At 46.6% G+C, this 14,769-nt stretch overlaps 3 protein-coding genes across 5 annotated transcripts in view; 2 read left to right on the top strand and 1 right to left on the bottom strand.

The window, feature by feature from the left end:
- The window catches only part of st14a (ST14 transmembrane serine protease matriptase a), a 66,618-nt gene extending 64,207 nt beyond the window's left edge, over positions 1 to 2,411 (top strand). The window contains exons 16-18 of the mRNA XM_090219011.1: positions 272 to 543; positions 745 to 881; positions 1,004 to 2,411. Coding sequence (XP_090075137.1) covers positions 272 to 543; positions 745 to 881; positions 1,004 to 1,162 — 568 coding nt within the window. The 3' untranslated portion in view covers positions 1,163 to 2,411. The remainder of the gene's footprint in view (positions 1 to 271; positions 544 to 744; positions 882 to 1,003) is intronic.
- A 1-nt stretch (position 2,412) lies between these two features.
- LOC110503486 (lipase member I) lies at positions 2,413 to 14,213 on the bottom strand. Of its 2 annotated transcripts, none has more exons than XM_090219049.1 (10): positions 12,877 to 14,213; positions 12,279 to 12,685; positions 10,337 to 10,448; positions 10,135 to 10,236; positions 9,912 to 10,019; positions 9,308 to 9,475; positions 9,070 to 9,162; positions 8,849 to 8,960; positions 2,749 to 2,934; positions 2,413 to 2,591 (listed from the first exon to the last, which is right to left on the bottom strand). In XM_090219049.1, the coding sequence occupies exons 1-10, from the start codon at positions 12,974 to 12,976 to the stop codon at positions 2,513 to 2,515; spliced, it is 1,467 nt and encodes a 488-aa protein (XP_090075175.1). In that variant the 5' UTR covers positions 12,977 to 14,213; the 3' UTR covers positions 2,413 to 2,512. The 2 variants fall into 2 exon arrangements, with proteins under 2 accessions (XP_090075175.1, XP_090075176.1); XM_090219050.1 differs by having other exon boundaries at positions 13,762 to 14,005.
- dhx34 (DExH-box helicase 34) overlaps positions 13,417 to 14,769 on the top strand; it is a 26,053-nt gene continuing 24,700 nt past the window's right edge. For both annotated transcript variants that reach the window (XM_090219009.1, XM_036962183.2), the window contains exon 1: positions 13,417 to 14,525. In XM_090219009.1, coding sequence (XP_090075135.1) covers positions 13,827 to 14,525 — 699 coding nt within the window. In that variant the 5' untranslated portion in view covers positions 13,417 to 13,826. The remainder of the gene's footprint in view (positions 14,526 to 14,769) is intronic.

Genomic DNA, 14,769 nt, shown 5'->3' with positions numbered 1-14,769 from the left:
CAGTCCTAACCAGGTGTGTCTCTCCAGGTATTCCCAGCCAGGTGTATGGGAGGTGTGTGTTCAGTCCTAACCAGGTGTGTCTCTCCAGGTATTCCCAGCCAGGTGTATGGGAGGTGTGTGTTCAGTCCTAACCAGGTGTGTCTCCCCAGGTATTCCCAGCCAGGTGTATGGGAGGTGTGTGTTCAGTCCTAACCAGGTGTCTCTTGCCAGGTATTCCCAGCCAGGTGTATGGGAGGTGTGTGTTCAGTCCTAACCAGGTGTGTCTCCCCAGGTATTCCCAGCCAGGTGTATGGGAGGCGTACCTAGGCCTTCACGTCCAGAAGCAGAACAGTAAGAACGTTCAGAAGAGGAACCTGCGTCAGGTGATCTCCCACCCGTACTACAATGCCTATACCTTCGACAACGACATCGCTCTGATGGAGCTAGACAGCCCTGTGACCTTCTCTGATTACATCAGACCCATCTGTCTGCCCTCCCCACAACACACCTTCCCCCAGGGCAACTCTGTCTGGATCACAGGTTGGGGCGCCACACGAGAGGGAGGTGAGTGAGATTGTGGATGGGCTCGGTTTTCATTATACAGCATTAGTTATTATAACTATATACTGCATAATATTTTTGTTTGTTTCTGAGTAGTTTTAATTATTTAATAGCAATGTTATAATATGTTAAATGGTAATGCCCATTTCCTGCATGGTGATAAGAACTAATGTGTCATTGGATGTATGTATGTATGTATGTTAGGCTCTGGTGCATCCATCCTGCAGAAGGCCCAGGTCCGTATCATCAACAGTACTGTGTGCAACCGCCTGATGGGAGGACAGATCACCTCCAGGATGACGTGTGCTGGTGTGCTGACTGGAGGTGTGGACGCATGTCAGGTACTGAACTCTCTGTCCCTATGAACTACCCGGCCATAATGTAGGGCTGCTCTGGTCAACAGTAGTACTGAGATAGGATGATATATATATATATATATATAACCATACACTGTCTCTCTCAGGGGGATTCTGGCGGGCCTCTGTCCAGTCCTGGTACTAGTCGTATGTTCCTGGCTGGAGTGGTGAGTTGGGGTGACGGCTGTGCCCGTAGGGACAAGCCTGGTATCTACAGCACCGTCACCAAGTTCAGGGGCTGGATCAAGGAGAAGACCGGCGTGTAACTGGACACGGGGAAACGACTAGGAATGATGAGGACAACCGGCGAGGAACACGCCAGTACTGTACAGATTACTGGTTCGCCGGGACTCGCCCCTCTACACCCTCCTCCTCTCCCTTCCATTATCCAGGAGCGATGAACTATTTTACCTGCTTTGATCTCAGGCCTCACAATGCACTCCCTTTCATATCGATGGACTATGGGACCGTTGGTTGGGTTTTCTCTGTTGAAAGGCAGATGCCTTCATGTCTAAATGTTTATTATAATGACTGGTGTCTGAATGTGTATTTTTTTTGGGATGAGGAGGACTAGGTGGTTTTGTGGGGAAAGTGTTTTTAAGAATTGTAAATAATGTCAAATTTTGTGCGTTTTTTTTTTAAAATATTGTTTTTAGATATATTAGTTTTGCCCATTTGCGATCAGTCATTTGGATTGGATACACACAACATTTTCTGGTATGTTTTACATAGGTAGGATTTGGGACATTTTTAAGGAGTAACTGTAGTAAAACTGTTACATGCGCGTACACAAGGAGACGATGTGTTCCGTTGCTTGTTTTGCCATTGGATTTTGAATCGTTTTCCCCATAGGTTTGTTTTCTCTTACGTCCTCTTTTAGAACCTTTCTCTTAAATGTGAATTCAGACTCTTTGACTTGTTGCCCTTGAACTCATGAAGGGGGGGGGGTTTGCATTCCGAATGGCGCCATATTCCCTATGAAGTGCACTACTTTTGACCAGGATCCATAAGGGCTCTGTTTTATTTTTTTAAGGTGGTACACTATGTATGGAAACCGGGTGCCATTTGGAACACAGGGCTCAAACAGACGGTATGGAGCTGGGGTCACTATCTACTCTGATTTGGTATTTGACACAATAGTTTTTTTGTTGGAATACCAGGAAGTCCTGATGCGACATGAGGATGAATAATTTGTTTGTTTTTTAAAAATGTGATTTATTCCTTGATGCTCTTCTTTTTTTTTTTTTCTCTCCTCCCAACTTTATTTTTCATTTAATTTGTGTCCGACGCTTTTATATCAGAATAAAGCTTCATCAGAGATCGTCTGTTCGGTTAGCATTGGGCATATAAATACATTGATTTCACAACATCTTTTTTTTTGAGGACATAATACAAATTATCGAATTTAACTTAGAAATTAAAACATTATCCAGCATTTATCAAATCAACCACTTACTGTAATTGTTTTTTTTTAATATATATATATAAGTGTTTAAAATAAATATGAACAACCAACTTTTTTGTATTTTCTTCAGTATGTTTTAATGGTTATATTCTGATTACCCAGAACAGCATTAAGCCCCCCCCCCCCCCCCGTCGTCCCCCCCCGTCCATCTTCACTCTTCCTTCTGCAGATACACTTCCACTCTGTGATTCTCCACTGCGGTAACACTCCGGGTCCTGTAAGATACTAGCCTGTGGGATGTAATACACAAAAACAGCCTTGTTTGAGTCTCGCGCTCCCAGACGACCCCGGGTGGGGTCCGGAAAGGGCCTTCGTGTTCTTTTTTTAGCAAATGGAAGGAGAGTTGACTTTTCGTCTGTGTCATGTTGATGTAGTGATGCTATTTACCCCTGGTGTCTGGGTAGTTGTGCAAGGACTAGATGACTGATGTGAATCCATCTCTTCCTCCAGGCCAAGTACAGGAGGCGTTGAGAGTAGAAGTGAAGTACTATGGTTCTGAACTCCTGAACAGTGTGACGTACAGAAACCAGGAACTGATGTATCTGATGAGACTCAAACTGCATCAGGGAAGGACTGGACACAACGGTCAACGGCACGTTAGAGTCGGCAAGACAACCGGATAAAGGCTTTAGCTGCATCCCAAATAGCACCATGTTCCCTATATAGTACACATCATTAGACCAGGGCCCTATATAGTACACAGCATTAGACCATGTTCCCTATATAGTACACATCATTAGACCATGTTCCCTATATAGTACACATCATTAGACCATGTTCCCTATATAGTACACAGCATTAGACCATGTTCCCTATATAGTACACATCATTAGACCATGTTCCCTATATAGTACACATCATTAGACCATGTTCCCTATATAGTACACATCATTAGACCATGTTCCCTATATAGTACACATCATTAGACCATGTTCCCTATATAGTACACAGCATTAGACCATGTTCCCTATAGTACACAGCATTAGACCAGGGCCCTATGGGGATATATAGTATACAGCATTAGACCAGGGCCCTATAGTACACAGCATTAGACCAGGGCCCTATGGGGATATATAGTATACAGCATTAGACCAGGGCCCTATGGGGATATATAGTATACAGCATTAGACCAGGGCCCTATGGGGATATATAGTACACAGCATTAGACCAGGGCCCTATGGGGATATATAGTACACAGCATTAGACCAGGGCCCTATGGGGATATATAGTATACAGCATTAGACCAGGGCCCTATAGTACACAGCATTAGACCAGGGCCCTATGGGGATATATAGTATACAGCATTAGACCAGGGCCCTATGGGGATATATAGTATACAGCATTAGACCAGGGCCCTATGGGGATATATAGTATACAGCATTAGACCAGGGCCCTATGGGGATATATAGTATACAGCATTAGACCAGGGCCCTATAGTACACAGCATTAGACCAGGGCCCTATGGGGATATATAGTACACAGCATTAGACCAGGGCCCTATAGTACACAGCATTAGACCAGGGCCCTATGGGGATATATAGTACACAGCATTAGACCAGGGCCCTATGGGGATATATAGTATACAGCATTAGACCAGGGCCCTATAGTACACAGCATTAGACCAGGGCCCTATAGTACACAGCATTAGACCAGGGCCCTATAGTACACAGCATTAGACCAGGGCCCTATAGTACACAGCATTAGACCAGGGCCCTATAGTACACAGCATTAGACCAGGGCCCTATAGTACACATCATTAGACCAGGGCCCTATAGTACACATCATTAGACCAGGGCCCTATAGTACACAGCATTAGACCAGGGCCCTATAGTACACAGCATTAGACCAGGGCCCTATAGTACAAAGCATTAGACCAGGGCCCTATAGTACACAGCATTAGACCAGGGCCCTATAGTACACAGCATTAGACCAGGGCCCTATGGGGATATATAGTATACAGCATTAGACCAGGGCCCTATAGTACACAGCATTAGACCAGGGCCCTATAGTACACAGCATTAGACCAGGGCCCTATAGTACACAGCATTAGACCAGGGCCCTATAGTACACAGCATTAGACCAGGGCCCTATAGTACACAGCATTAGACCAGGGCCCTATAGTACACAGCATTAGACCAGGGCCCTATAGTACACAGCATTAGACCAGGGCCCTATAGTACACAGCATTAGACCAGGGCCCTATAGTACACAGCATTAGACCAGGGCCCTATAGTACACAGCATTAGACCAGGGCCCTATAGTACACAGCATTAGACCAGGGCCCTATAGTACACAGCATTAGACCAGGGCCCTATAGTACACAGCATTAGACCAGGGCCCTATAGTACACAGCATTAGACCAGGGCCCTATAGTACACAGCATTAGACCAGGGCCCTATAGTACACAGCATTAGACCAGGGCCCTATAGTACACAGCATTAGACCAGGGTCCTATAGTATACAGCATTAGACCAGGGCCCTATAGTACACAGCATTAGACCAGGGCCCTATAGTACACAGCATTAGACCAGGGCCCTATAGTACACAGCATTAGACCAGGGCCCTATAGTACACAGCATTAGACCAGGGCCCTATAGTACACAGCATTAGACCAGGGCCCTATAGTACACAGCATTAGACCAGGGCCCTATAGTACACAGCATTAGACCAGGGCCCTATAGTACACAGCATTAGACCAGGGCCCTATAGTACACAGCATTAGACCAGGGCCCTATAGTACACAGCATTAGACCAGGGCCCTATAGTACACAGCATTAGACCAGGGCCCTATAGTACACAGCATTAGACCAGGGCCCTATAGTACACAGCATTAGACCAGGGCCCTATAGTACACAGCATTAGACCAGGGCCCTATAGTACACAGCATTAGACCAGGGCCCTATAGTACACAGCATTAGACCAGGGCCCTATAGTACACAGCATTAGACCAGGGCCCTATAGTACACAGCATTAGACCAGGGCCCTATGGGGATATATAGTATACAGTATTAGACCAGGGCCCTATAGTACACAGCATTAGACCAGGGCCCTATAGTACACAGCATTAGACCAGGGCCCTATAGTACACAGCATTAGACCAGGGCACTATAGTACACAAGATTAGACCAGGGCCCTATAGTACACAGCATTAGACCAGGGCCCTATAGTACACAGCATTAGACCAGGGCCCTATAGTACACAGCATTAGACCAGGGCCCTATAGTACACAGCATAAGACCAGGGCCCTATAGTACACAGCATTAGACCAGGGCCCTATAGTACACAGCATTAGACCAGGGCCCTATAGTACACAGCATTAGACCAGGGCCCTATAGTACACAGCATTAGACCAGGGCCCTATAGTACACAGCATTAGACCAGGGCCCTTAAGTACACAGCATTAGACCAGGGCCCTATAGTACACAGCATTAGACCAGGGCCCTATAGTACACAGCATTAGACCAGGGCCCTATAGTACACAGCATTAGACCAGGGCCCTATAGTACACAGCATTAGACCAGGGCCCTATAGTACACAGCATTAGACCAGGGCCCTATAGTACACAGCATTAGACCAGGGCCCTATAGTACACAGCATTAGACCAGGGCCCTATAGTACACAGCATTAGACCAGGGCCCTATGGGGATATATAGTATACAGCATTAGACCAGGGCCCTATGGGGATATATAGTATACAGTATTAGACCAGGGCCCTATGGGGATATATAGTACACAGCATTAGACCAGGGCCCTATGGGGTTATATAGTATACAGTATTAGACCAGGGCCCTATGGGGATATATAGTACACAGCATTAGACCAGGGCCCTATGGGGTTATATAGTACACATCATTAGACCAGGGCCCTATATAGTACACAGCATTAGACCATGTTCCCTATATAGTACACAGCATTAGACCATGTTCCCTATATAGTACACATCATTAGACCATGTTCCCTATATAGTACACAGCATTAGACCATGTTCCCTATATAGTACACAGCATTAGACCATGTTCCCTATATAGTACACATCATTAGACCATGTTCCCTATATAGTACACAGCATTAGACCAGGGCCCTATGGGGATATATAGTACACAGCATTAGACCATGTTCCCTATATAGTACACATCATTAGACCATGTTCCCTATATAGTACACAGCATTAGACCAGGGCCCTATGGGGATATATAGTACACATCATTAGACCATGTTCCCTATATAGTACACAGCATTAGACCATGTTCCCTATATAGTACACATCATTAGACCATGTTCCCTATATAGTACACAGCATTAGACCAGGGCCCTATGGGGATATATAGTACACAGCATTAGACCATGTTCCCTATATAGTACACATCATTAGACCATGTTCCCTATATAGTACACAGCATTAGACCAGGGCCCTATGGGGATATATAGTACACAGCATTAGACCAGGGCCCTATAGTACACAGCATTAGACCAGGGCCCTATAGTACACAGCATTAGACCAGGGCCCTATGGGGATATATAGTACACAGCATTAGACCAGGGCCCTATGGGGATATATAGTACACAGCATTAGACCAGGGCCCTATGGGGATATATAGTATACAGCATTAGACCAGGGCCCTATGGGGATATATAGTATACAGCATTAGACCAGGGCCCTATAGTACACAGCATTAGACCAGGGCCCTATAGTACACAGCATTAGACCAGGGCCCTATAGTACACAGCATTAGACCAGGGCCCTATGGGGATATATAGTACACAGCATTAGACCAGGGCCCTATGGGGATATATAGTACACAGCATTAGACCAGGGCCCTATGGGGATATATAGTATACAGCATTAGACCAGGGCCCTATGGGGATATATAGTACACAGTATTAGACCAGGGCCCTATGGGGATATATAGTATACAGTATTAGACCAGGGCCCTATGGGGATATATAGTACACAGCATTAGACCAGGGCCCTATGGGGATATATAGTACACAGCATTAGACCAGGGCCCTATGGGGATATATAGTACACATCATTAGACCATGTTCCCTATATAGTACACATCATTAGACCATGTTCCCTATATAGTACACAGCATTAGACCATGTTCCCTATATAGTACACATCATTAGATCAGGGCCCTATGGGGATATATAGTACACAGCATTAGACCATGTTCCCTATATAGTACACATCATTAGACCATGTTCCCTATATAGTACACAGCATTAGACCATGTTCCCTATATAGTACACAGCATTAGACCATGTTCCCTATATAGTACACAGCATTAGACCATGTTCCCTATATAGTACACAGCATTAGACCATGTTCCCTATATAGTACACAGCATTAGACCAGGGCCCTATATAGTACACAGCATTAGACCAGGGCCCTATATAGTACACAGCATTAGACCATGTTCCCTATATAGTACACAGCATTAGACCATGTTCCCTATATAGTACACAGCATTAGACCATGTTCCCTATATAGTACACAGCATTAGACCAGGGCCCTATAGTACACAGCATTAGAGCAGGGCCCTATGGGGATATATAGTATACAGTATTAGACCAGGGCCCTATGGGGATATATAGTACACAGCATTAGACCAGGGCCCTATAGTACACAGCATTAGACCAGGGCCCTATAGTACACAGCATTAGACCAGGGCCCTATAGTACACAGCATTAGACCAGGGCCCTATAGTACACAGCATTAGACCAGGGCCCTATAGTACACAGCATTAGACCAGGGCCCTATGGGGATATATAGTATACAGCATTAGACCAGGGCCCTATGGGGATATATAGTACACAGCATTAGACCAGGGCCCTATGGGGATATATAGTACACAGCATTAGACCAGGGCCCTATGGGGATATATAGTACACAGCATTAGACCAGGGCCCTATAGTACACAGCATTAGACCAGGGCCCTATGGGGATATATAGTATACAGTATTAGACCAGGGCCCTATGGGGATATATAGTACACAGCATTAGACCAGGGCCCTATGGGGATATATAGTACACAGCATTAGACCAGGGCCCTATGGGGATATATAGTACACAGCATTAGACCAGGGCCCTATGGGGATATATAGTACACAGCATTAGACCAGGGCCCTATGGGGATATATAGTAAACAGCATTAGACCAGGGCCCTATGGGGATATATAGTAAACAGCATTAGACCGGGCCCTATGGGGATATATAGTACACAGCATTAGACCAGGGCCCTATGGGGATATATAGTACACAGCATTAGACCAGGGCCCTATGGGGATATATAGTATACATCATTAGACCAGGGCCCTATGGGGATATATAGTACACAGCATTAGACCAGGGCCCTATGGGGTTATATAGTATACATCATTAGACCAGGGCCCTATGGGGTTATATAGTACACCATATAGGGAATAGGGTCCCATTTGAGATGCAGACATTTAAGAAATTAAGAACCAGATGCTAGTGTCTCACCCGGACACCAACATGACAGGTGTTTTCCTGACGTCTCCCTTCAGCTGAATAAATAGCTGGGCTTCTAACGAGGTGTTTCCCTCCAGGTGCACCTCCAACAGGAACGGCGTCACTAGAAGGGTCATAAAGCAGGTTAACCAACTGTTCCCGTTCCTGTCCCTGCACTAGAGGAAGGAACGGTAACCGTGTGACACTGTCAGTGTGTGTCCTGAGTTTCTGACCGCAGAAAGGGTCCGTTGCTGTGATGTCCAGGACCGCGGTCAGGGTCTGGAAGGTGATTGGTCGATCTGGAGGCAGCCAGCTGATGTCGTAGCCTATAGGAGAGAAGAACCAATAGCTGATGGTGTCTTGATGATGAAAACAGCCAGTTTCTTCATGTGTGAAATAGTCATCTTTGTTCAGAGAGAGAGAGAAATGTGTGTCAGAGAGTTATGCTGTCTACATTATCTTGTCTCTTACCCAGCTGGGGGCAGATGTTGAGGCCAGGGTGGTGACAGTGTGTACAGAGAGCCCTCTGGAAGTCCTCTACTCCCTGGCAGGGGAAGGCTGTGAGAGGGCAGGAGGACCGGATGGAGCTGGTGAACAACCTATAGGCCCGTTGGTGACTGCACAGCAAGTACTGCTCCCCTGGAACACACCCACACGCACCTTGACCTTTATTGGGCTGAATCTTGTCCTGGAGGCAGAACTGAGCAGTCCACAGTACATGGGATAGCTGCAATGTCCAAAATGGCTATATATCTTAACAATTAATGAGAAAAAAATGTGTTTTTTGATCTTAATTTAAGGTTAGGTATAAAGTTAGCAGTGTGTTTTAAGGTTAGGTATAAAGTTAGCAGTGTGTTTTGAGGTTAGGTTGAAAATCAGATTCTATGACTTTGTGACTGTGCAAGCTAGTGACTACCCTGCAGAACTGCCTCAAATATATGAGTCATCCCAACCTCTGTGTTATAGTAGATAGCCTAAAGGACACCGCTTTTCCTGGTCAGGTCACATGGGCCCCAGGCATGATGTTTGTTATAATATTTTAGATGATAATAAAAAATAAAAACCTGTCACACACTTTTCATGAGAGCCTGAGGACAACCAGGGAGTTGATATCCTCTGCCAATGTAGAAATCAACATGACCCAACGGTCTGGGAACCCCCAGGGGAGCTACCGGCTCATTGGCTGAAAAATACACCAGGTAATGAACTTAGTGATTGGTTTACAAAATGTCTAAATAAATCTACTATGCTATTAGGTGTAACTACATGGTTTACTAGGTATGTGTAGAGTTCCTCACGGTTGAAGTTGGTGTGAATCACATCCACGTACTGGGCATCAGTGTGATCCAGAGACAGGCTGCTGTCTGCCTCTGAAAACACCGGTGAGAACGGATCCAGGCCTGAGTTGGATCAGACCACATCATTTATTTATTTAAAACACTCAATTTGACCTGTCGGTTCATCTGTTACCAGATGTAACCCTATATTACGTCTCAGTACCTGTGATCCTGCCAATAGTTCCCTCCAAACAGGCCCCGGTCACACCAGCTACATGGGCCCCAACACCAAACCCTACCAGGTGGAACAGCTCTGGAGAAGAGCCCTGGTCCTCCTGGGGAATAAACATCAACATGGGGTGGCAGGTAGCCTAGTGGTTAGAGTGTAGAGGAGGCAGGGTAGCCTAGTGGTTAGAGTGGAGGGGCGGCAGGGTAGCCTAGTGGTTAGAGTGGAGGGGCGGCAGGGTAGCCTAGTGGTTAGAGTGTAGAGGCGGCAGGGTAGCCTAGTGGTTAGAGTGTAGAAGTGGCAGGGTAGCCTAGTGGTTAGAGTGTAGAGGTGGCAGGGTAGCCTAGTGGTTAGAGTGTAGAGGCGGCAGGGTAGCCTAGTGGTTAGAGTGTAGAGGAGGCAGGTAGCCTAGTGGTTAGAGTGTAGAGGCGGCAGGGTAGCCTAGTGGTTAGAGTGTAGAGGCGGCAGGGTAGCCTAGTGGTTAGAGTGTAGGGGCGGCAGGGTAGCCTAGTGGTTAGAGTGTAGAGGAGGCAGGTAGCCTAGTGGTTAGAGTGTAGAGGCGGCAGGGTAGCCTAGTGGTTAGAGTGTAGAGGCGGCAGGGTAGCCTAGTGGTTAGAGTGTAGGGGCGGCAGGGTAGCCTAGTGGTTAGAGTGTAGAGGAGGCAGGTAGCCTAGTGGTTAGAGTGTAGAGGCGGCAGGGTAGCCTAGTGGTTAGAGTGTAGAGGAGGCAGTGTAGCCTAGTGGTTAGAGTGTAGAGGCGGCAGTGTAGCCTCAGTGGTTAGAGCGTTGGACTAGTAACCAGAAGGTTGCAAGTTCAAATCCCCGATTTGACATGGTACAAATTTGTTGTTCTGCCCATGAACAGGCAGTTAACCCACTGTTCCTAGGCTGTCATTGAAAATAAGAATTTGTTCCTAACTGAATTGCCTAGTTAAATAAAGGTTACATTTTTTTTTTTTTTTTTTTTTTTTTAACATTCTACTACACTATAACACAGTTACTCATGTTCAATTTGGGCCAGTTTCCCTGACCCAGTTAAAGCATATTACTGGACACCTTTTACACAGTGTGGAACATGTACCCACCAGTAGTGTCTGTGTGGTCTGTGTACCCACCAGTAGTGTCTGTGTGGTCTGTGTACCCACCAGTAGTGTCTGTGTGGTCTGTGTACCCACCAGTAGTGTCTGTATGGTCTGTGTACCCACCAGTAGTGTCTGTGTGGTCTGTGTACCCACCAGTAGTGTCTGTGTGGTCTGTGTACCCACCAGTAGTGTCTGTATGGTCTGTGTACCCACCAGTAGTGTCTGTGTGGTCTGTGTACCCACCAGTAGTGTCTGTGTGGTCTGTGTACCCACCAGTAGTGTCTGTATGGTCTGTTTACCCACCAGTAGTGTCTGTATGGTCTGTTTACCCACCAGTAGTGTCTGTATGGTCTGTTTACCCACCAGTAGTGTCTGTGTACCCACCAGTAGTGTCTGTGTGGTCTGTGTACCCACCAGTAGTGTCTGTGTACCCACCAGTAGTGTCTGTGTGGTCTGTGTACCCACCAGTAGTGTCTGTATGGTCTGTTTACCCACCAGTAGTGTCTGTGTACCCACCAGTAGTGTCTGTGTGGTCTGTGTACCCACCAGTAGTGTCTGTATGGTCTGTGTACCCACCAGTAGTGTCTGTGTACCCACCAGTAGTGTCTGTGTGGTCTGTGTACCCACCAGTAGTGTCTGTGTGGTCTGTGTACCCACCAGTAGTGTCTGTATGGTCTGTTTACCCACCAGTAGTGTCTGTATGGTCTGTGTACCCACCAGTAGTGTCTGTGTACCCACCAGTAGTGTCTGTATGGTCTGTGTACCCACCAGTAGGGTCTGTATGGTCTGTGTACCCACCAGTAGGGTCTGTATGGTCTGTGTACCCACCAGTAGGGTCTGTATGGTCTGTGTACCCACCAGTAGGGTCTGTATGGTCTGTGCCAGCCTCTCTCCCACCTGCCTGGCTCCTTCTGTGATCTCCTGCTCTGGGGGCAGCAGCCAATCAGCTACCAGGACATTAACCAGCCCTGCCTCTAACAGCTCCCCCGCCATCACCCTCGCCCAGCTGGGCTGCAGCCTGGCTGGCCTCCTGCCCGGGACAATCACAACTGTGGGGCTGAGGGGGCTCCAGGCCACAGGACCAGGGGCCAGTCCTGGGAAGCCTGGTGGAAGTGGAGGGAGGCCCTGGCCAGATGGGAGGCCTGAAGGAGGGAGATCTAAGGGGTAACCACAGGGACCCTGCTCAGAGGAGAAGCTGAGGAGCCTCACCAGAAGAGAGGGAGGGCTGAGACAGAGGAACTCAGAGCAGTGGGCATGTTGGTCACCTGTGAGAAGAGAATATCTGTAAACATCAATCATGTTGTTAACATATGACTATAATTTAGGTTATTGTGAGGACTTCTCCCCAGTAAATCATGATTAGACAGCCAGTAGTTTTGGAAAATGTGAGTTTTTAATTTGAATTGACCTCTAATGTGCAGCTGAGCTAATCACACAGTAATCGCCCCCATAGTACCTGTGGCAGGACCAGACAGAAGACAGAAGGTCAGTAGACACCAGACGACCAAGCTGCTGTCAGCTCCAGAGTTCTCCACACCTCCACCTGTTCTCTCCATTTCCCCAGCCACAATGCAAATCTCCCTACCTGCTATACAGCCTTCTGTACTCTGACAATCTGATAAGCCTCAGTGGAGGTGGAGACTGGAGTGTTTCTGATGAAAATACCGTAGAGAGCAGTAAGAGCTTTTGTGAGCCAGCCCTTTCTTGATCAGTGCAGAGTGAAAATTCAACTACAAAGAATGCAGTTAAAGATGTTTCTAAAAATGAATAATTGCAACCGGTAAAATGATCTGAATATTGCATGTGTTTGCTATTACAGTGTTCACAAGAAACATAAAACATAAAGAACCAAATATGGTTTGAGATCACCATTTAAAACATTTCCAATAAAGTATTTGATTTGTCAATGGCCAACTTGTTCTCAATTAGCCTACCTGGTTAAATAAAAGTGAAATATTTTTTTTTTGAAAGAAATCAACTTCACCATGCGGAACTTAATACCCAATGGCAGCAGTTGTCGTCAGACAATAGTTCAGACGGACCGTCCTTATTATTGTTCCGCTGCTAACTTCATTTTTCTGTTGGCGCTATCTTGAATATTGATCTGATGAAACACGAAATCATAACCTAGACGGATTACTGGATTTATTATGTGTATTTGGATTATTAAATAGACTAAACCAAGATAACCTTTAGCTATAGCTAGCTTACACATTATTTATCTTGAATGCAAATGAGTTGCTAGTTATTAGCCAACTACTCTACTAGCTAACTAACTCAGACTTCTATGTTAGAGACCCTTGACTATTGAGTGAGCGTCTAGCTAGTCTTAATGACTTACTAATCATCTGGTTGACTTGATGTCAGAGTCGTGAGTTTGTGTTATCTATTGCTGTAACGTTAGAGATGTCAGAGAGGAGAAGAGACAGCCGTAGCTGGGACTGGGACAACCCTCAGTGCCGAACTCAGATGGACCAAATCTTCTTCCGCCGGCATGACTACATCCAGAACGGAACCACGGAACACAAAGAGTTCTGGAACTTCTTCGACCGCTTCCAGAGGTTCAAAACCAGGAAGGACATGTCAGGGGGCAGCAGGAAGGAAGATATGGAGGAGGGCAGAGACATGAAGAAGACTGTAGATCTGGGTCTGCCTAAAGAATATGACGCCCGCTATCGGATCAACGTGTCAGTTTGTACCAAAGACACAGAGGAGAGGCTGGAGACGGGGAGGTCTGATCAGAGACACAGACACAGACACAGCTCCTCAGGCCCAGGGAGTCAGGAGGTAGCTGACTGTCGCCTGGCTTTGCTGCACTTCCTGGACTTCAGCCAGAGGCAGAGCTTTGGGAAGCTGGCCAAGTTGAGGACGGAGCAGAAAGCCCTTCCTATCTTTCAGTACCGGGACCGGATCGTGGAGTTGGTGCGAGCTAACCCGGTAGTAGTGGTGGCGGGGGATACAGGCTGTGGAAAGTCCACCCAGGTCCCCCAGTACCTTCTCTCCTCTGGGTTCAGTCACATAGCTTGCACTCAGCCTCGGCGGATTGCCTGTATCTCCCTCGCCAAGAGGGTCAGCTTCGAGAGTCTCAACCAGTACGGCTCCAAGGTAGGTAGTGGTGTAGTAAGAAGCTGTTTATTTACAGGCTTGAAAAATATAGTTTTTGGAATCACGCTTGGATAGGGATGTCAAACAAATGTAATCATTTTCACACAATAGTAAGTGGGGGGGGGGGGGGGGGGGGGGGGGGGGGGGGGGTTCCCTTGAAAAATAAAAAAAATCACAATATTGTACACCTTACACAAAGACCAAATCAACACTCAGACATTTAGCAGAACTACAAGCAGATAAA

This window comes from Oncorhynchus mykiss, chromosome 24 (assembly GCF_057628025.1).
Source record: "Oncorhynchus mykiss isolate SJ-2025 chromosome 24, ASM5762802v1, whole genome shotgun sequence".
Classification (NCBI taxonomy): domain Eukaryota; kingdom Metazoa; phylum Chordata; class Actinopteri; order Salmoniformes; family Salmonidae; genus Oncorhynchus; species Oncorhynchus mykiss.
The sequence above is the reverse complement of the archived record's forward strand: the minus strand, read 5'-3'. Positions and strand labels throughout refer to the sequence as shown.